This window comes from Macaca nemestrina, chromosome 14 (assembly GCF_043159975.1).
Source record: "Macaca nemestrina isolate mMacNem1 chromosome 14, mMacNem.hap1, whole genome shotgun sequence".
NCBI classification, from domain to species: Eukaryota; Metazoa; Chordata; class Mammalia; order Primates; family Cercopithecidae; genus Macaca; species Macaca nemestrina.
Window position 1 is genome coordinate 43,011,179 of NC_092138.1, and position 21,713 is coordinate 43,032,891.

Consider the following 21,713-nt stretch of genomic DNA (forward strand, 5'->3'; position numbering starts at 1 on the left):
TGGCAAATCAGTATATTTACATATATGTATTTATAGAAAACATGAGGTTTGCCTTTCCTTAAAACTGTGGTGTTCTTAATAACTGAACCAATTCATATGATTTTCAGACTATAAATATCTAATGGAAAAAAGATACCTATTACCTCATTAAATAGAGCCAAAACAGTGCTTTGTGACTGAATATTGAACACAGTTAAAGAATGCCTAGAGATATCTAAGCGTGAAATTGGAGCAAACAAAAGCTCCACCAACTTTAGGTATGGCACAAAGACTGACTCTACACACTGCTACAATGCAATATTAATTAAATTTTCCTCACAAATGTTTTTCATATTTACTGTGGTTTTTCTTCCCATTTTCAACTGTGAGAACTAAGTTGGAGAAAACATGTTTATCTTTCCAAAATATAATAATGAACAAAGAATATAGTAGATTTCTTCAGAATATTTTGAAAGGCAAAGTAAGACACATCAGGTTTCTGAAAGAAAGCTTGGTAAGTCATAGCCACTAACCAGAGCCAAGTCAGCCCTAAAGAGGGGTTTGTCAGCGAGCCCTTCTTCCTCACAGGAGTGTGGTGGGTAGAGAAAGGAATCCTCCTTAGCAGAAACATAACCTTCTTCTGGTGAAAGCTGTGGGGAAAATGGTATTCAAGGAAAAGAGAGAGAACAGCAAAGAAGAAAGAAAATGGAAAAGAAAGGTAAAGGCAGGAAAAGTGAGGGGGGGAAGAGAAAGAAATTGGAAAGTTTTCAAATGATATGACTTCAACATAGAATGTAAGTATAAAATCTGATATTCATATTTAAAATTCATTTGATAAGACACAATGAGGATTATTTACTCTAATATAAAAATCACCTGTTGGATGAGAATCCCTTTCTACTAATTTTTCATTCTTCTTGTAAGATTATTTTTTAAATGAATGAATTTTAATATTCTAATAATCTTCTGGTTCTTTTTATCTGCAAAATATTCTGGCCAAACAATGACTTCCTAATATAGAAATGAAGCAACTTTTAGGTATTAAGAAATAAAAGAAGTTGCAGAAAAACAAATATTAAAAAGAAATATGAACTTCAGTCATCCCCCTACAAGAATATTATTTTAAAGAATTCAATTTACTTGAAAAGGAATGTTAGTGAACTCTACAGTGAACTCAATTTAGCATGGCTTATAAAACAAAACAAAACAAAAACCAAATCTCTACATGTCCACAGTCTGCTTAACTTGCAGTTTAGAGAGATTATATTCCAAACTTGGTCACACTGACAGAAAAGCTACCACATTTATTCCACTCTCAGATGAAATGGGCTAAAATATTTAGATAATCAGCCTGCCTACATCACCTGGTATCAGTAAAACATACAGAAGAAGCATTATAGGGGAAAAAACCGTTTTTCTTCTCTGCCCATATATGTGAGCTTAACATATATTAAGCCTCTATCATATTTTGCAATGTGTACTGAATTTAAAATATCAAATACTGTCATAAAAGAAAATTATTTTGGAACTATACAGAAAAAAAAAAGACTGCTTCTGAATAACTGGTATGGTTTCACCTTAAGGACAGTAAAAATAAAAGGTATATTGAGTCATATTTGCCATTTCTCTATGTCCAACAGAAAGACCAGAACCAAATTTATAATCCAATCTCAAAAATACATAGAGTCCCTGATAGCCTATCTTTATTCTTACATTCCCGTCCATAGTGCTCTTTTGTCATGATTTTTACAAGCCTGGTTCGATTTCAGATTGGATTACCATATTCTTAAATCATCTTGCCCTCCTTCTCTTTCTTTTTTCATAAATACATTTTAATAGGCTACTGAAATCATTTGTGAACTAAAAAGTGGTGCATAAAACTTTAACTGACACTTAAAATACATTGACAAAGCTTACTGTTTTAACAAATTCTTTCACAAAAATCAACAAACTCATATTGCTACTTATGAAACTATATTTATGTGTTTGCATTTTCTTAAGAAAATGTGTATCTGCTTTTTCACTTCAAACTATATTCACGTACTGGAAAACAACCCACAAATATTGAGAACATCTCTAATATTTAACTGCAATACAATAAGTGCATCTAATACAATATACTGCTTTATGTAGCACAGATTCATAAAGTTGTTTCTATTATTACAGTAATTTATGATTTGGGAGCTATTCCCTGCCAGGAGAGCCACAAACTGATGAACCCATTTTGGAAAGTTTAATTTCCTGCTCTGCAGTAATTAGACAGCAAATGTGTTGAAGTCAACTGAATTTAGCAACTTGAAGTCACTCTGACAGAGATTCTACTTTATTCCACTGTGATTAAAGATTTTGTTGTTAATGCTATTAATTTTTCTAATACCCCACTACATTGGTATAGATATTGTAAGCCATATTCCTTTTAACATATTTGATTTTGCATTCATCATGACCTTATTATCAAATATAAAATGTCAAGGCTGGGCACGGTGGCTCACGCCTGTATTCCTAGCACTTCAGGAGGCTGAGTGGGGGGGCAGGGGGGGATCACTGGAGGTCAGGAGTTTGAGACCAGCCCGGCCAACTTGGTGAAACTCTTGTCTCCACTAAAAATACAAAAATTAGCCAGCCATGGTTGTTGTATCCCAGCAACTCAGGAGGCTGCAGCAGGAGAGTCGCTTGAACCTAGGAGGTGAAGATTGCTGTGAACCGAGATTTCGCCACTGCACTCCAGCCTGGGCAACAGAGCAAGACTCCATCAATCAATCAGTCAATCAGTCAATGTCAAAAGTGAACCAAAGACCAATAAGTTAGAAGTTTATTTATAAACTTCCTGGCTATTTTCTTTCTTTCTTTTTTAAAATATTACTCAAAATTAAATCTTTATACCCATGGAGCTAGTAATCACGTTGATGAAAAGTACTAAAAGTCATGATTCAGTCATGAGAACACCTAAAGCTAAAAGTAGACCTATGAACCATTTTGCTTATAAAAGGAAGCAATAAAATCTGAATTCTTACGGGTAAAGGCTTAGCAACTCCTATTCTCACAGTTCCTGATGGTGCTCCCTTCAGTGCTTCTACAGCTTCCTCAAGACTGCTATTTTCCAAGTTAACATCATTTACAAACATGAGTCGGTCACCAGGAAGAAGTCGTCCATCCTTTTCAGCAATGCCGCCAGGCACCAAAGAACGAATTATAATCACAGTGCTTGCTGGATCAATTGGATCCTGACAGAAGGCAATAAAGAAAGAGGAGTCAGCTCATTTTACAAAGAAAATTATTCTACAGGTCGTCCACTCTAAATTGTAAGGAATGAGTAATTGTTTCAAGTGTGTTTAAAAATTTTCATGCCAAAAAAATTTCATACAAAATTTCTAATTAATTATTTAGACAAAGATTATCTCCATTTTAGAGGGTTTAGGAAGAAGTCACCTTAAACAATGGCACTCTCACTTCCTAATATTCCTGAGTAGACCTCTTAAATTGTACAGATAACTTTAAAATTATAATTTTAACTTTGATAAGTTATCAAATTTTGTAACTATTATTGGAGGCCAGATGTTGGGTATACTAATTATTAACAAAAGCCCTTGTTAAACAGGGTGTTACTATATGGAACATCAACTCACTACTAGAATATAAGTGCACTGAAGGTAGGACACATTGTTTTGAAATGAAAGAACAGAGAGAGAGAGAGGCCATAAAGTATGTGGTACTGAAGTATTTTCAGACACACAGCAACCTTAATGTTTTAACAAGGCTCTAGAGTCAGGCCCTATGAACACAGCTTCCTGGAGTCATCTACTGTGGCTTTCTGATCCAGTGTAAGGAGCAACAGCTGCACTCCATCAGACAGGCTAACCATCTCCTTGCTTAGCCAAGAATGCAATGCAGACAGGGACACAAGGCCAACTTGACCAACTTAAGTATATTCATAAATTTTGTCAAATGATTGGAACAGCAGAAATATTAATTGGCATATCAGATTATACATTAGCATTCATGTTATAGACAAAAGAAATATCTACTTCTTTATGACTTATCATTAAAATATGAGTCACCAAATAAGTGCATGGAAGTAAAAATAATATAAACACTCCTCAAATAACAAAAAAAAAAAACCCACTATGATATTCCTAAAATGTGTATTCCAATTCTCAAGAGGTGAAATAAAAATAGCTCAATGAACTCAATATTAAAAGAAATCCTTTATGATAATCAATGAATCATATAAATCACTATTGTGAAAGACTGACTGGAAAAAAGAAATTGTCTTTGATGGCTGTAAACTATCATCATCTGCTTTTTCTTTGATAGCAACAATATGCCTTTAGTATACAGCATCTTTAAAAAAAAATTGTTAAAAGCAGTATATACTTACCTGATAATCTAAAATGCTAAAACCAAGTCCTTTGCTCCCTTTCTCCAGCTCTATGTGCTGAATGCCAGCCTCCCACATGGCCAAAGGTGCTTGAACCTCCTCTGTACTCTGATCCGCATCAGTCATCGCCAGCACTGGATCCTCTGTCTCTGATGACCCGATGAACTCACCTAGATCTACATGAGGCTGGATAACATCAGACAGCTCTTATTTCAGAGGCATTACATTTGCTGACACACATACCAGCACTACAAGAAAAGGGGTATTCCCAGCGCCTGTCCAGAACAAAACATCCTCAAACAAGAGTAGCAACAGCTTTTCATGAAACCTTTAGGAATTAAGGTAGTAATTATTGAAAGCTGTTAAAAAGGAAGAAATACCTAAGTTTTAACAAACATTAAAAATATATGATTCAATGGTTTACGAAAATATGCAATGTTACATCTCGACAGCACAACTGTGGGTGACTGTCACTTCTTTCGTCAGTGTTTCAATCATCTCTACAGTCAGAAAAAAATGTAAACCCATTTTGATATTAAATAAAAGGAATTCTTAAGATAATTAAAAACAAGAGAAAATGGATATATACAAAAGTTATATACTCTATGCAAATAAGAGTTCTAAAATGCTGTGACTTGTGCATATGGTTATTTCATTAACAAATTAACATACACAGTGGCAAAACATAAGATTTGAAACCAGATTTGCCCCAGCTTGAAGCAGCTTGAATATTTAAAATCTGAGTTACATTGAGCAATGTTCATAACCTGGGCCCCAGAGTTACCCATCCCATAGAATTTTCTGAGGACTAAATGAAGTAACATTTATAAAGCATCTGACAGAAATAGGGATTCAAAATGTTAGCTTCTTTCAGTAAAAATAAATTAAAGAATATACGTTAATTCAAACTTTGTTCATCTATACGAACATAACTTAAAGATGTGTTTATGAGGATGAAATTCTAGTTTGTACAGTATCTTTGCTTCTAATCAATTATTGCACAGCCTAGGACCACAAATGCAAATGACGCCTATCTGCTTTATTGTAATAACCCCATTATACACATAAAAACATGGATGGATATATATAGGGTGCTAGACTTTGAGTGCTATAAAATTTGGAATTATGTTTCTTGTTCTACCCTATTCTAATCACCCATATGAATATTAAACTATGCATTTTATTCTTCAAATTTTTCAAAATTATTCCATTGTACTGATTCATTCAATATAATATAAATCAAATCCTAACATCATCTCTCAATATACTTTAAAGGAGATTTGATTAGACCACAAATTATGCATAGTCCAAATTCTAACTTTAGGTATGTATTGTGTATCCTCAGAAAAGCTGATTAGCTCCATTTCTTGACATCATGATATCAATGAATGAAAAATAATAAACAAACAGGAAAATGTGACTTCCTGAATGTCACAGAGAATTATCTGACATGTAGCATTATGGACTCAAATTTACGGTATTTTAAAAGGACAGTATGTAAACAAGTAAGACCTATCCACACAGAAATGCTGTGTCCATCCATATTTTAGCCATTCACTAAGTGGTAACTGTGTGCCAGGCAGAGTTGGATAGGTTATTCAAAAATATTTTTTAAAACTTATGTACTATGTACACACTATTTATATACTTCAGTTTTCTCTTCTGCAAATGGAGATGAATATGAGCATCTACTTCATAGAAATACTGCAAGTAAATTAAACAAGTATGTAGTGTGCATTAATATCTAACATGATTACATAATCTTATTTAACCTTCAGGGCAACTTTTTGAGACAGGCATCATGACTGACATTTTACCAAGGAGAAAACTGAGGTTCAGAAAGATGAAGTGATTTACCCAATTTCCCACAGCTAGTGTCAAGTCTGATTCAAACCCAGATTTGTCTGACTTTAAATTCTATACTCCAAGCCATGGGCTATGTGAGTAAATCAAATACCTAATTAAAAAATGCTTAAAATTTTTTAAGTCATTTAGCCTTTCCATTATATATGTAGGTTAACCTCATGTATGCAAATCTGATACCTTTTCTGTTAGCTCAATATCACATAAGTCCAGGCTATCCAATTCTGATTGGGTGGTGGGTGGCACAGTTCGACGACAGCACACCATTGTCACTTCTATAGGCAATTCTTTTAAGATATTCACCACGTCTTGGTGATTTTCCCCAAGTAAAGTTATGCCATTTACCTGTGAAAAAAGATATATTGTCCAAGAAACAACACTTCATAATATGAACATTCTTTTGAACACCTTTTTTATTAAATATAAATTTTACTATAGTCATTACCATAGTTTACTGTGCTCAGAACTATAGTGAGACCTGTGGAAATACCATCTAAATTTATGTGCAAGTTTAGAGTATTGTTGGAATTAGAGCTTCCAAAGCACTCAAAGAAAAACCACTAGCTTTCATTCATGTTTGATCTGCCAGTGTAGTGGTCTGGGAAACAAAAGACAATAAAAATACTTCCAAAGAATGAAAGGGACAAGGAGAAGAATATTATAAAACGTTGACATTTTATGTAATTATAAAGTAAAAAAAAATTGGACAATGACATATATTGTATGCTAGTGTGTTTTGAAAAGTGAGGGAAAATAATGTATTCAAACTTTCTTATTTATGCATTAAAAATACTGGCAGATTACAAAGAAGCAAATATGTTAGTAGTTACCTAATGAAGGGTGATGAGAACTGGATGAATGGGGACAGGAAGGAGACTCTTGGAAGCATCCTTTATCTTTGTATTCTCTGTGATTTTAAACACGTGAATGTATTACTTATTCTAAAAATTAAATAAATGTTAAACAATTTTCAGACTGTTTTTATAGTTTTCTGAACCTAAATAAAAAATGGCGTGGCATTAGGTCTAAAGCTAAATGTACACACAGATACAAAATTTCTGCTTTGGGTTGCTTTCATCTGTAGATTTTTCTCAAGTCCCCTTTGGAGGGGAAATTTAAAATGAGAATTTATTCACCACATTAAGCCTCCTACAACCTTTTCCATGTCTCGTTTAAGGAGGAGAAGGAACAGCATAGCTCCTTACTTCCAATAGCTCGTCTCCACTGAAAAGCTTCCCGCTGTGTCCAACAGGACCCTCTGGCAGAACAGATCGGATAAAATGATGTCCCACTGTTGCTTCCAGGCTTATCCCCAATCCACTGTTCTCACTAAACTTGCTCACATGGGCCACCTGAAAAGAAAAAAAAGGAACCATCACAATTTTTATATTCTTTCTTTTTATTTCTACTCATGCACACATTTTATGTTTTATGTTTACCTAAAAGTGGTCATCTTTCTCACAAAGCTTCAAAAACCATATGGTAAAAAACTGCAAAGCTTTGGGGCTTTTCCTTTGAAAGAGTACTGGTGTCTTTTGATTTCATGAACTAACAAACTGAACAGAAGCAGTGAGCTGCAAGCACCCATTACATAGGTCTCATTTGCTTCTCATAAATAGGTACAATTTTTCTCCTTGTTTCCCAAGTAGAAAAACGAGGTTCAGAAAAGTTACCATGACCAGAGTTGCACAGCTAGAAAAGGGTTTGAATCTAAACAAAGAACCTAGAACCACATTCCTGGTTTTATGCTGTATCCAGAGACAATGGTCTTTAAAAATGATCAAAGCTTAAAACAAAAGAATGAACTTCCAATTTCCTACTGTTAAATTAAATAATGAAGAATGTTAGAAAGCTGCTCGTTTTCACACAGAATCCAAAAAATATAATACTAAAATCAGAAGGTATGCCAAAGATGATCTACTTTATCCCTTTCATTTTATAGTTAAGGAAACTGAGGGATAAAAGGACTAAAAAAAAGTTCATTAAAAAGAGCTTTTTCAACTTTTAATGATAAAGTGCAGAAGTCAGTTTCAGAGGCGATATCATCTGACTTTGAAATCTAATACTGGATGAAATCCTTCTCACTCCTGAAAACCCAATTTAGACATCACTTCCTCTGAGAATGTCCCATCCAATAATGTCCATTAGTCAGTACTGTTATACTACTTCCCTTATGATTTCATTTATGCTGTATCACTACATAGCAAACAATTTGAAGTCAGATCTATGTCTTATTACCTTTATCTGACCACAGCCCATAAACAACTTAGTCCTTTTTCATTTATTGTACACTTTTGCCCTTGACAGATTACTAGGAATGCCACCAAGAAAGCATGAGCACAAAGGGTAGCTAAAAGTTCAGCCTTTGGATAAAGAAAATGTAGCACATATACACCATGGAATACTATATAGCCATAAAAAAGAATTAGTTCATGTCCTTTGCAGGGACATGGATGAAGCTAGAAGCCATCACTCTCAGCAAACTAACACAGGAACTTATGAGTGAGACCACCATATGTTCTCACTCTTAAGTGGGAGTTGAACAATTAGAACAAACGGACACAGGGAGGGGGACATTACACACCAGGGCCTGTAGCGGGGTGGGGACAAGGGGAGGGAGAGCATTAGGATAAATACCTAATGCATGCGGGTCTCAAAACCTAGATGATGGGTTGATAGGTGCAGCAAAACACCATGGCATGTGTATACCTATGTAACAAACCTGCACATTCTGCATATGTATCCTAGAACTTAAAGTAAAATTAAAAAAAAAAAGAAAAAGTTCAGTCTGAGCTCTGACGCCTATGACAAAAAGGCTAGTTAAAAGGTCTCCTTCATTATTCAGTTACCACCCAAAGAAATGCAGTCTCAGTTATGCACACCTGCCACATTAACCCTATCCCTCCATGAAAATAATTTCTGAAGTTTCATGTTAAATTAACCACTGTTAAGATGGACCTTAATGTATTTTTCCTTAAGTCAATTCAAAATGGTAGTAACAGCTATACATACTCAATCCATATTTGACTGTTAATCATTTTGAATGTTTTAAAAAAAAGATTATAGCAAGGTGCAGTGGTGCATGCCTGTAATCCCAGCAATTTGGGAGGCTGAGGCGGGCAGACTGCTGGAGTCCAGAAGTTCAAGACCAGCCTGGGCAACATGGCGAAACCCAGTCTCTACAAAAAATACAAAAATCAGTTGCGTGTGGTGCTGCATGCCTGTAGTCCAAGCTACTTGGAAGGCTGAGGTAGGAGAAGTTTGAGCTCTGGTGGTCAAGGCTGCAGTGAGCCATGACTGCACCACTGCACTCCAGCCTGGGTGACAGAGCGAGACCTTGTCTCAAAAAATGAGAAAAAAAACCTAGATGATTATGGTCACGAGGATTAAATCAAACACTAAGAACACTGCTGCTTGGCACAAAGTACTCTATAAATGCTAGTCATTAATATATGTCATCTGTTGTATCTTCTCCCTTCTAGTCCAGAGGCATACAAATTTACAAGAAATATGAAAAATTCTACCTAACATAGTATTTTATTCTTTCTTTTGAAATCCGTGAAATTTGCTGGTATGTATCTTAAGATTGATCATTTATATGAATTTTGTTAGACCTCCTTTTGGAATGGTAGATCACAATGGCTATGCTAGATATACAGGCTATTAATAAACATAAAACATTCACCACAGCATAAGAGGTATGAAAAAAAGTATGCAGAATTAACCTCTTCAGGAAGGTAAATACATAGGAGGGGAAAAGAAAGAGTAGAAAAGAGTCCTTTTACAATTTCGTTCATAAGTCATGATACATTTTGTTTTATTTTTAAATAAACTCATTCTATTTTCATTCTTTCTATAAATCATAGGTTTAAAAATCAGAAAAACCCTTCCTTGTGTCTATATTATTCATACTATTACTGGAAATATTAAAATACTGATAAAATACAAGTTTCAAAACTTCTATCCCATTTATTTCAGTTCCTTTGTTACTATATACCTTTTTCCAACCTAAATTTTTTTTATTACCTGAATCACCACATTAGGTTGTCTAAAAAAGTCCTGTACATTTGGTTCTTCTCTGGAACTCTAATGATTGCCTCTATTATTCCCTCAAACTGCCTGCTGAAATACAGTTACAAGTTGTAAATTACAGAAGGTAAGCTAACCCACCACTATTTCATAGTTAATTCCCATAATCCTTTGCCACTTTGTCAGCAGGACAGCTTCTTGTTTTCGTGCATCTTCTATTTCTTCTATCTCAGCTGACAGTAATGGATACCCTGAAATAGTCAAGGCAATTAAGTTAGTAGCAAACTACAAAAATCTCCATATCTTAACATCCTGTACCAAGGATTCTGTGATCAGATCCCATTGTATCAAATCAAATTCTTCGCCCAATATATGGGCTATTCTCATCTCCATAATTATTTTAATACTTCAATTAAGAACCCTATCATTTCTATGTTTGACACTACTCACTTTTAACAGATTTATTTTAAATCTTAACTATATTTCTATTAAAGTGTCCATGTATTATCTAATTTTTATTTAAAAGAATAAGGACTCTGAGTAGTTCCAGAATTCACTTTGTAGTCCTCTGCTAATGCTACAGTAAAAAGTGATGTCATCTTCAATGTTGTCTGTTTTATTTTCATTTAGTTCATCAGGGGGAAAAAGGACTAAGTTATTACTTCACAAAATCAAACAAATGAAATCAACAAACAATATATATAACTCCATGTACAATGAGAAAATATAAAGAAATAATAAACTAAAGCTATACATTAAAAGCCTATAATTGATATCTCAATAATTTACAAAAAGAGAAATTTTTAAAAGGAAAGAAAAACACTAAACAAATTATGTAAACAATACTGAATTTAAAATGCTTACCTAAAACAAGAAACTGGTTGAGAATTTTAAAGTCATAGTCAAAGATTTCCATATTTCATGACAGTTCCTACTCATAAGAGTTGTCTTTTTAAAATCTCTATTAGGCACTATTCTCTAAATTAAATTTCAATATCCTTTTTAGCTTTCAAATTTCAAAGTTAAAGAGTGTTAAAAAATTCAGATTTCTTATTAGTTGCCTCCTCTTTTAGTGGGAATATCCAGGAGCTTTCATTTCAGGCATATTTTGTAGATCTGTTATGCTTTAAGCGAATAAGATGATTCTGTTTTCTCCTTAAAAGACTAAACAATAAACTATAATTTCTTTTTTGGTTTGAAGACTAGCCTCCCCAAATAAGTGTTATTTTCTCAAAATTAAATTCAGTCCAGAGGTTAACAGATATAAAAGTACAGCTAGATAGAAGAAATATGTTCCAGTTTTTTGTTTGTTTATTTGCTTGTTTTTAAATTAGATGAGGGATCTTGCTATGTTGCTCAGGCTGGTCTCAAATTCCTGGTCTCAGTAACACTCCTGAGTAGCTGGGATTACACCAATAAGCCACCATGCTGAGCAATTCTAACATTATCGGGTGACTACAATTAACAAGTTATTGTATATTCTCTTTTTAAAATATTTTAATGATACATAATCATATATATTTATAGGGCATATATGATATTTTGATACATGCATACAATGTGTAATGATCAAATAAGGATAATTAGGATATCCATTTCCTCAAACATTTACTATACATTTTTTTGTGTTGGGAGCATTCCAAATCTTCTTCCTATTTTGATATATACAATAAGTTATTAATTATTGCCACCCTACTGTACTGTTGAACACTAGAACTTATTCTTTCTCTTTAACTATATTTTTGTACCCAGTAACCAATATCTCTTCATCCCATCCCTCCCCCAAACTCTTCCAAGCCTCTGGTCATTCTACTCTCTATGTCCAGAAATCAAGTTTTTAAGACCCCACTTGTAAGTGAGATCATGCAGTATGTGTCTTTCTGTGCTTGGTTTATTTCACTTAACACAATGTCCTCCAGTTTCATCCCTGTTGTTACAAAAGAAAAAATTTCATTCTTTTTGTGGCTGAATGATATCCCATTGTGTATATATACCACACTTTCTTCATCCATTGTCCTGTTGATGGGCACTTTGGTTGCTTCCGTATCTTAGCCATAGTGAACAGAATGGCAATAAACATAGGGGTACAGATATTCCTTTGCTATACTGATTTCCTTTCTTTTGGATATATACCCAGAGTAGGATTGCTGGATCATATGGTAAACTGTTTGTTTTTTGAGGAACCTCCATATTGCTCTCCCCAGTGGCTGCACTAATTTACATTACCACCAACAGCATATGAGGGTTCCCCTTTCTCCGCATCCTTGTCAGCATTCATTATTGCTTGTCTTTTGGGTAAAAGCCATTTTAACTAGGGTTAGACGATATCTCATTGTAGTTTTGACTTGCATTTCTCTGATGATCAGTGATGAACATTTTTTCATATACCTATTGATCATTTGTATGTCTTCCTTTGAGGAATGTCTATTCAGATCTTTTGTGAATTTTTAATCAGATTATTTGTTTTTCTATTGAGTTTTTTGAGCTCTTTATATATTCTGGTTATTAATCAGATGGATAGCTTGAAAATATTTCTCCCATTCTTTGGGTTGTCTGTTCACATTGTTGATTGTTACCTTCGCTGTTCAGAAAAGCTTTTTAGCTTGATGTGATCCCATTTGTCCATTTTGGCTTTGGTTGCCTGTGCTTTTAAGGTATTACATAAAAAATCTTTGCCCGACCAATCCAATGTCCTGAAGCATTTTCCTAATGTTTCCTTCAGGTCTTATATTTATATATTTAATCCGTGTGTGTGTGTGTGTGTGTGTGTGTGTGTGTGTGTTTTGGGACAGGCCTCTGTAATATACTTGGAAGTCTGTTGGTGTGATGCCTCCAGCTTTGTTCTTTTTGCTCAAGACTGCTTTGCCTATTTGGAGTCATTTGTGGGTACATGTGAATTTTAGGGTTGTTCTCTACTTCTGTAAAGAATGTCATTGGTATATTAATAGGTATGGCATTGAATATATAGATATCTTTTGGTAGTATGGATATTTTAACAATATTAATTCTTCTAGTCCATGATCATTGAATATCTTTCCATATTTTTGTGTCCTTTTCAATTTCTCTCATCAGTGTTTTGTCGGTTTCACTGCAGAAATCTTTTACTTCTTTGTTCACATTTATTCCTAGGTATTTTATTTTTCTTGCAGCTGTTGTAAATGGGATCACTTTCTAGATTTCTTTTTCGGATTATTTGCTACGGTGTATGCTACTTATTTTTTATGTTGAGTATGTATCCCGCAACTTTACTAAATTCATATCTCAGTTCTAACCATTTTTGGTGAATTCTTTAGGTTTCTAAATATAGGATCATTTTATCTGCAAATAAGGACAATTTGACTTATCTCTTTCCAATCTGGATGCCCGTTATTTCTTTGTCTTGCTTAATTGCTCCGGCAAGGACTTGCAGTACTTATGTTGAAGAAAAGGTGGTAAAAGTGAGCATCCTTGTCTTATTCCAGATCTTAGAGAAAAGGCTTTTGACTTTTCTCTGTTCAGTATATTAGCTGTGGATCTGCATATATGGCCTTGATTATTTTGGGCATGTTCTTTTAATTGCTAGTTTGTTGAAAGATTTTATCATGAAGGAATGTTGAATTTTATTGAATGCTTCTTCAGCATCTATTGAAATGATCATATGATTTTTGTTCTCTGTTCTGTCAATGTGATGTATCCCATTTACTGATTTGCATATGTTGAAACATCCTTGCATCCTTGGGATGAACGATACTTTATGATTAATGATCTTTTTAACGTGTTGTTGAATGTGGTTTGCTAGTATTTTGTTGAGGATTTTTGCAACTATGTTCATGAAGGATTTGTAGTTTTATTTTCATTGTGTGTCCTTGTCTAGTTTTAGAATCAGGGCAAGGCTGGCCCCATATAATGAGTTTGTGAGTATTCCCTCCTCTTCAATTTTTTGGAATAGTTTAGTAGAACTGGATTAGTTCTTTAAATGTTTGGTAGAATTCAGCAGTGAAGTGTCAAGTCCTGGGATTTTCTTTAATGAGAGACTTTTTATTACCAACTCAATCTTGTTACTGGTCTGTTCAGGTTTTCTATTTCTTCATGGTTTAATCTTACAATCTTGGTAGACTGTAAGTGTCCAGGAATTTATCCCTCTCTTCTAGGTTTTCTGATTTACTGGTGTGCAGTTGTCCATAATAGTCTCTAACAATCCTATGTATTTCAATAGTATCAATTATGATACCTCCTATTTGTCTCTGATTTTATTTATTTTAGGTCATCTTTTTGGCTTAGTAACTACGGCAAAAGACTTGATGACTTCGTTTACCTTTACAAAACCAACCTTCTGTTTTCTTAATCTTTTGTATTTTTGTCTCAATTTCATTTATTTCTGCTACAATTATTCTTCTTTCCTTCTGCTCCATCAGTTTGGTTTGTTCTTGCTTTTCTCAGTTTCATAATTAGTTTGTTTATTTGAAGTCTTTCCTCTTTTCTGATGTAGGTATTTGTTGTTATAAACTTCCCCCTCAGAACTGCTTTTGCTGTAGGCCATAGGTTTGGTATGCCGTGTTCCCATTTTCACTTGTCTCAAGAAATTTTTAAGTTTCCTTTTGAATTTATTGATGTATTTACTGTTCAGAAGCATAGTATTAAATTTCAATGAATTTGTAGAGTTTTCAATGTTTCTTCTGTTATTGATATCTAGTTTTATTCCATTATGGTCAGAAAAGATACTTAATATGATTTTGGCATTTTAAGATTTATAAAGACTTGTTTTGTGTCATAATATATGGTCTAGCCTGGAGTATGTTTCATATGTTGTTGAGAAAAATGTGTATTCTGCAGCTGTTGGATGGAATATTCTGTAAATGTCTATTGGGTCAATTTGGTCTACAATGAAGTCTGATGTTTTACTGTTGATTTTCTGTCTGGATAATCTGTCTACTGCTGAAAGTAGGGTGCAGAAGTCCCCTGCAATTATTATATTGCAGTAAATCTCTCCCTTCAGGTTTATTAATTTTTAAATATATTTGGGTGCTCTGATGTTGGGTGTATATATATTTACAATTGTTATACCTGCTTGCTATATTGAACTACTGATGCTTTTCTCATTATATAATAACCTTGTATTATTTTTTTACTGTGCTCAGTCTATTTTACCTGATGTAAGTATAGCTACTTCTGCTCTTCATTTTTGTTTCCATTTGCATGAAATATCTTTTTCCATTACTTCACTAGAAAGCCATGTAGCAATATTGGGGCTCCTTTGAATGTGGTGTTTCTTTTCTCTTGATGCTTTCAGTTTTCTTTTTTATTTTGCTAGTCTGATTATGATGTGCCTTGGAGATTTCCTCTTTGTATTGAATATATTTGGTTACCCCTAAGCCTGTAGCTGGATGGTGTTGTCTTTCTCCAGATTTGAGAAATTTTCAGTTACTATTTCCTTAAATGTGCTTTCTAGGCCTTTTTCTCTCTGGTCTCCTTCAGGAATTCCTATTACACAGAGGTTAGTTCACTTGATGGTATCCCACAATTCTCATAGGTCTCCTTCACTCTTTTAAATTATTTTGTCTTTCTGCTCCTCTGATAGGGTTATTTCATATGGTCTCTCTCCAAGCTCACTAAGTTTCTCTGTTTGATCAAATTTGCTTCAATAAAACTTTCTAATGAGATTTTGGCTTACTGTATTATTTATTTCTAAGGTTTATATCTTTTATTTATAAAAGATAAAAATAAAAGATACAAAGATAAAAATAAAAGATACAGTGAAATAAAAGATACAAAGATAAAAATAGAAGATACAAAGAAATAATTCTTTATCAAATTTCTCATTGTGATCCTGGATTTTTTTAAATTTCATTTTGTTTTCTACCCATATTTTCCTGTGATTCCCTGAACCTCTTTAGCAGGATTATTCTGAATTTTCTGTACAACATTTCATAGATCTTCAATTCTTCTGGGTCCACTGCTGGAGCTCTGTTAGTTTCTTTTGGTGGTATTCTACTTCTCCATGTTTTCACAATCCTTGTATTTTTACACTGATGATGGTTCATTTGAGGAGCTGGCTACCTCTTCCAGTTTTTGCAAGTGCTCTTTGGTGGTGTCAGAGCTTTACTACTTGGTATCAGATCTCAAATGCTGGGCTGTTGTTTTTTCCCATTCTGGGGAGGATTTATATGAGTACTGGAACTAAAACACTTCCCTGGAACTAACTCCTTGATGTGCTATTATTTCCTGTCTAGGGAAGGCTTACAGCGAGCACCGAAAGTTAAACATTGCCCTAGAATTGTATTGTTGCCCTGCTATGGGTCCCCGGTCTGGGGAAGATTTAAGCTGGCACCAAAACTTAACCCCAACTTTTCAATTGTTTCTAGGCCAGGAGACGGCTCCATGAGAGCACCAGGATTTTGTGGAAAATCCAATTAAAGACAGCATCTTCCCACAGATTGTACCCCAGCAGCAACATGGAACCAGCCAGTCTCTTCAACATGGCGTACCCACTTATCAGAGTGCAGAATACCTGCCAAAATGCATGCCAGTCACTGTGATCAGTGCCTCTGTCTTTGTTCCCAACTCACCCCAAGTGCTTTAGCCCTCCCAGAACTCCCAGTGGTTCACAGGCAAGGGACCTAGGTGGATTTCCAGTGAAAGATTACCAGACTAGTGGAGAGACTGAATGTCTAACTCCAATTTCCTCCTCTCATCTTGGGAACTGTGGGTCTAAAGCAATTCTCTTTGAGCGGCATTATGCCAGCTTGAGGAAGGGGGCAGCTCAGCCTAAAATTACCATTTATCTTATCAGTCATGGCTTCTCTCAATTCCGTAGGCCTAAGAAGTTTCTCTGCTTCTCCCTCTAGTTCTGGTGAACTCAGGGTTGAACTCTGGTGAACTCTGGTGAACCCAGGGTGGTATTTTTGTCTTTGATAGTTTCTAGTTGTATGTATGTAGGAAGAAGGATGTGGGAGGAATCTTCTAATCTGTCATCTTGTGATATCACTCTTCAATTTACTGTATATTTTCAAATAGCCAGAGGAGCAGGATGTTGCATTGAGTGTTCCCAACACAAAGAAAAAATAAATCTATGAGGTGATAGATATGCTAATTACTCTGATTTGATCATTATATACTATATACATGTATGGAAATATCAGACTGTACCCCAAACATATGTACAATTATTATAGGTCAACTAAAAATAATAAAAGCAAATAAATTCAGTACAGAGGGAAATAACTATGCAAGGATGAACACAGATTACAGGGAAGCTTTGAACTGATTCTGCAAGAGAAACAGGAGAGTGTTCAGAGTCCTATCTCTTTCCACACTTTCTAAGCCTGCTGTGTTTACACAGCTAGGCAGTGATTTAAGCAGGTGAGATTATGAATGGAGAAAGTAGGGAATCATGCTGCTGATAAAAATAGTCTGTAATTCATATTCAGCCAACCTTCAGCAGAACAACTCTACATTCTTACCCTCTCACAATTGCCCCAAGACTGGATTTCAGGCATATATTTAAAAATCATAAAGTCTAAACCTCTGATCTGGCTGGGAAGTCAAATGACTCGTCCAGGCTTGCATGACGTGTAAAATACCTGTGGAAGAGGCAATAATATCTTATCCCTTTTCTGAGGACTGGTACTAGGACAAATGCATTAAAATCACTTAGAAGTCTGTGCTTTATTTTGTTTTAAAAAGATTCTGGGATTCCTGATTCTAGGTCTATAGTCACCCCCATGTATCCTGCCACAAACACACACACACATACACACACACACACACACACACAGAGAGAGAGAGATTTCTCATTAGCTACCTTCACCAAAGCAAAATAGATGGTTCTGCACCTTGGTGATAACTCCCACACCCATGCCCCCTTAATATCGCAAGTATCATGCTCTAAACATTTTTATCCTTTCCTACAATTCTTGATATTCACTTTAGCCTAAATAATTTATTTACTTATTAGTGTAAAAATGGCAGAATGTTATTAGTACATGTGAATTCTACAGATCTAACTTCTGGAATATCTCTGCAAACATAAATATCCCTTTAAAATAGTAAAGCTCATTCAAAATTTTCAGCAGAAAATCCAATAATGAAGGAACAGATATGTTAAAGAACAACAAAGCTTTGGTGTAATTATATAGCAAAAAGAATTCACACGAAGGGAGGGAGATCAGTCTTGTATTCTGTTCAGTGGGTTTAAGTTATCAAGTACCTAAAGCAATCTGAAAGGTAAAAGAAGCACACAGCACACAGAATAAAAAGAGGAGAGCAACATTCTGGCAAAACTATGTATTAAAATAATGCTACTGGCCAGGTGTGGTGGCTCACGCCTGTAATCCCACCACTTTGGGAGGCCAAGGTGGGTAGATCATTTGAGGTCAGGAGTTTGAGATCAGCCTGGCCAACACGGCAAAACCTGTCTCTAATACAAATAATAATAATAATAATGCTACTCTAAATTTTTAAAAATAGCTTGATGGGTCCTATGTTTATAGTGAGAGAATTCGCAGAAGGTGTGATAATTTCTCTGCAATTACCTTCCAAACCAACTTCCCAATATTAAATCTTGGAACCCCTGAAAAATTAAGAAGTGAGAAAAAAGCCTCCCAAAATTGAACAGTCTCATTCCCAAGAGCTTATATGTTAATGATTCTCCTGTGTTTATTTTTAAATACTTTATAATTTTATAACTGTTAGTTTATGTTGGCTGTATACAGACAAAGAGATTAAATTAGAACCACATATATAGCCAGTTAATTCCTAAGGAGTTCTAGTCAAAAAAATATGGAAGTAAGAACAGACTGACTCAGCAAGAAAGTGTAAGTGAACAATAAATGAAAGAATAATTTAGCTATAAATGGAATGTTTTAATCTGTAAGACCACTTAGTCACATTTATAAATAGGGATTTACAAACATCACTTTTTGAAATTTTTTTTAGTAACTTACAATGTATCCATAGAGGCTTAATCACATTTGTAAAAATCATTTCTAAAAAAGAAAAATAATGAAGTACAAAAGTTGGCTCTAGGTGTTTACCTTCTTCTTCAATTGGTAATATGTTGGTGTTTCTCCTCGAAGATAAAGAATCCTCATCTTTTTCATAATTTTCTTAAAGATAAAAATATTTTAGTAATTTTATCTTTAGTATAATCAAGCACTTGAATTTTTCTAAACCCAGTATATTTATTTGAACTCCTACATGAGAGTCTGTTTTTTAGAGATAAACTTCTTAATAACTATATGTACTTAAAGGCAAGTTCTGTTAGTGGAAAAGAAGTAATACATTTCTCCTGTGATTTGCTCCACTGTTTCTTGATAGTGCAATATGTATAAATGGCATAAATATCAGAATGGTCCACAATTTTAGAAATGAAACAGCCAAAAGCCTTTTCAGCCAAAAGCCTGATTTCTACCAATAAATCACTGAGCTACATAGGGGTTTCAGTAATTTGCAGACATATTCATGTACAAACAGCTTATGAATGACATTTCTAAATGTGGAAGTAAAGTCAATTCCTTCAAGGAAAGGCTGGGCATTTAGAATTATTATGAAGGTCACATAAATAATCCAGGTGGACGAGCACTCTCCTAAAGTGAGAACATTGCAATGACATCCAAGAGTAAGGCAGAAACAGAAAGGTAGATGACTGCCTGTTTCCAACTGAGAAATGGTGACAATGAATAAGACAGAAAGAAATCTGCTCTATTCAGCAGCCTACTCTATAGTTTATAGACACATTGCTGGTCCCGATTAATCCTGACTTTATTAAACTTCCTTTCTTGCCTTGGTTTATAATGAATAGTTGAGGGTAAAAAGCATTCTGAATAATTTAAAACCATTCTGAAATAGTAAGTTACTTTGGAATTTAAAAAAAATTGGAGACAATATAAACGTCTAACTAAAAACCAGATTAACCTAGGATTACCTTTGATTATGCTGGCATTAACAGGGGACAAATCTGCATCTTTTGTGACGTCTTCCCTTGACATGAGCTCGGCTTCCTGCTTCATTCCTCTCCTCATTAGTGTCAGGAGCACCGTTTGTCCTGTGTGTCGCAATACCTCTACTGCTTGTTGATTAGTAAAACCCTGAAGATTTGTGCCATCTACCTGGGATTAAAAAAAAGCATGTTATGTGTTAAATAAATGGATATTTGTATTACCAATTCACAAAATGTGTATGTATAGTTTATTAGTGTGAAAAGAATGGGGAATAAGTATTCCTCTCATTAGGGAATGGACAGGAAGACCCTCATATCTCTTTGGGAACCAGTATTAACAGGGATGCACTAGAATCACTTGAGAGGGTTCTGTTTATTTTAATATAGATTCTGAGGTACCATATTCAGAAACTGAGTCACTAGTTCTAGGGTAGGACACAGGCTTCTACACCATTTTTTTTTCCTTTTTGTTGAGACAGGGTCTCACTCTATTGCCCAGCCTGGAGTGCAGTGGCGCAATCATGGCTTCCTTCAATCTTAACCTCCTAGGCTCAAGCGATCCTCCCACCACATCTTCCCAAGTAGCTGGGATCACATGTACACACCACCACACCTGGCTTTTTTTTTTTTTTTCTTTGAGACGGAGTCTCACTCTGTCACCAGGCTGGAATGCAGTGGTGCAATCTCAGCTCACTGCAACCTCCACCTCCCAGGTTCAAGTGATTCTCCTGCCTCAGTCTCCCGAGTAGCTGAGACTACAGGTGCACGCCACCATGCCCAGCTAATTTTTGTATTTTCAGTAGAGATGGGGTTTCACCATGTTGGCCAGGAAGGTCTCGATCTCCTGACCTCGTGATCTGCCTGCCTTGGCCTCCCAAAGTGCTAAGATTACAGGCATGAGCCATCGCGCCTGGCATACTTTTTAAAAATTTTTGTAGAGATGGAGTCTCCCTATGTTGCCCAGGCTAGTCGTGAACTCCAGGGCTCAAGGGATCCTCCCACCTCAGCCTTCCAAAATGGTGGGTTTACAGATGTGGGCCACTGTGCCCTAATCTACTTCTTTTTAAATATGCTTTTATATTCCTCAGGTGATCTCAATGCACAGTTAAGTCTGGAAACCAAACTATGCAGGATTAAAAGGAATAGAAGACAGTGATGAATGTGCTTATCAAGTGCACTGATGTATCACAAGGTCATATTTATAATGCCTTTCAAAAAAGAAAGAAAAAAAGTGTCTTTTTATTTGTCTTTTCAAAAAAATAAATACATTTGATTTTCCCCTTTTCACAAATGACAAAACATTCAAAAATGTCCCTGTGATCTTTCCAAAATATAGATATTATCGTATCTCCCCAACCCTCCCTTCTACAGATAACTCCCTAGGACAATGCTCCAAATTCTCAACGTGGCTTAGAACGGCCTGTGTCAACTGCCCCCATCTCCCACCAGCCCCAACCTCATCTCTCATGATGCAGTCCGTTACTCTCTGCCCCTCAGCCACAGAGGGCTCACTTTCATTCCTCTGACTCGCAGTGCTCCCTTCAGCCA

At 35.1% G+C, this 21,713-nt stretch overlaps 1 protein-coding gene across 24 annotated transcripts in view; it reads right to left on the reverse strand.

The window, feature by feature from the left end:
* LOC105489102 (multiple PDZ domain crumbs cell polarity complex component) overlaps nucleotides 1-21,713 on the reverse strand; it is a 175,392-nt gene that overhangs the window by 81,912 nt on the left and 71,767 nt on the right. For 23 of the 24 annotated variants that reach the window (XM_071077786.1, XM_071077783.1, XM_071077781.1 and 20 more), the window contains 8 exons: nucleotides 20,151-20,334; nucleotides 19,261-19,332; nucleotides 10,391-10,500; nucleotides 7,426-7,572; nucleotides 6,401-6,565; nucleotides 4,358-4,543; nucleotides 2,994-3,203; nucleotides 513-629 (listed from right to left, as the gene is read on the reverse strand). In XM_071077786.1, coding sequence (XP_070933887.1) covers nucleotides 513-629; nucleotides 2,994-3,203; nucleotides 4,358-4,543; nucleotides 6,401-6,565; nucleotides 7,426-7,572; nucleotides 10,391-10,500; nucleotides 19,261-19,332; nucleotides 20,151-20,334 — 1,191 coding nt within the window. The remainder of the gene's footprint in view (nucleotides 1-512; nucleotides 630-2,993; nucleotides 3,204-4,357; nucleotides 4,544-6,400; nucleotides 6,566-7,425; nucleotides 7,573-10,390; nucleotides 10,501-19,260; nucleotides 19,333-20,150; nucleotides 20,335-21,713) is intronic. The other variant, XM_071077774.1, reaches the window with a different exon arrangement.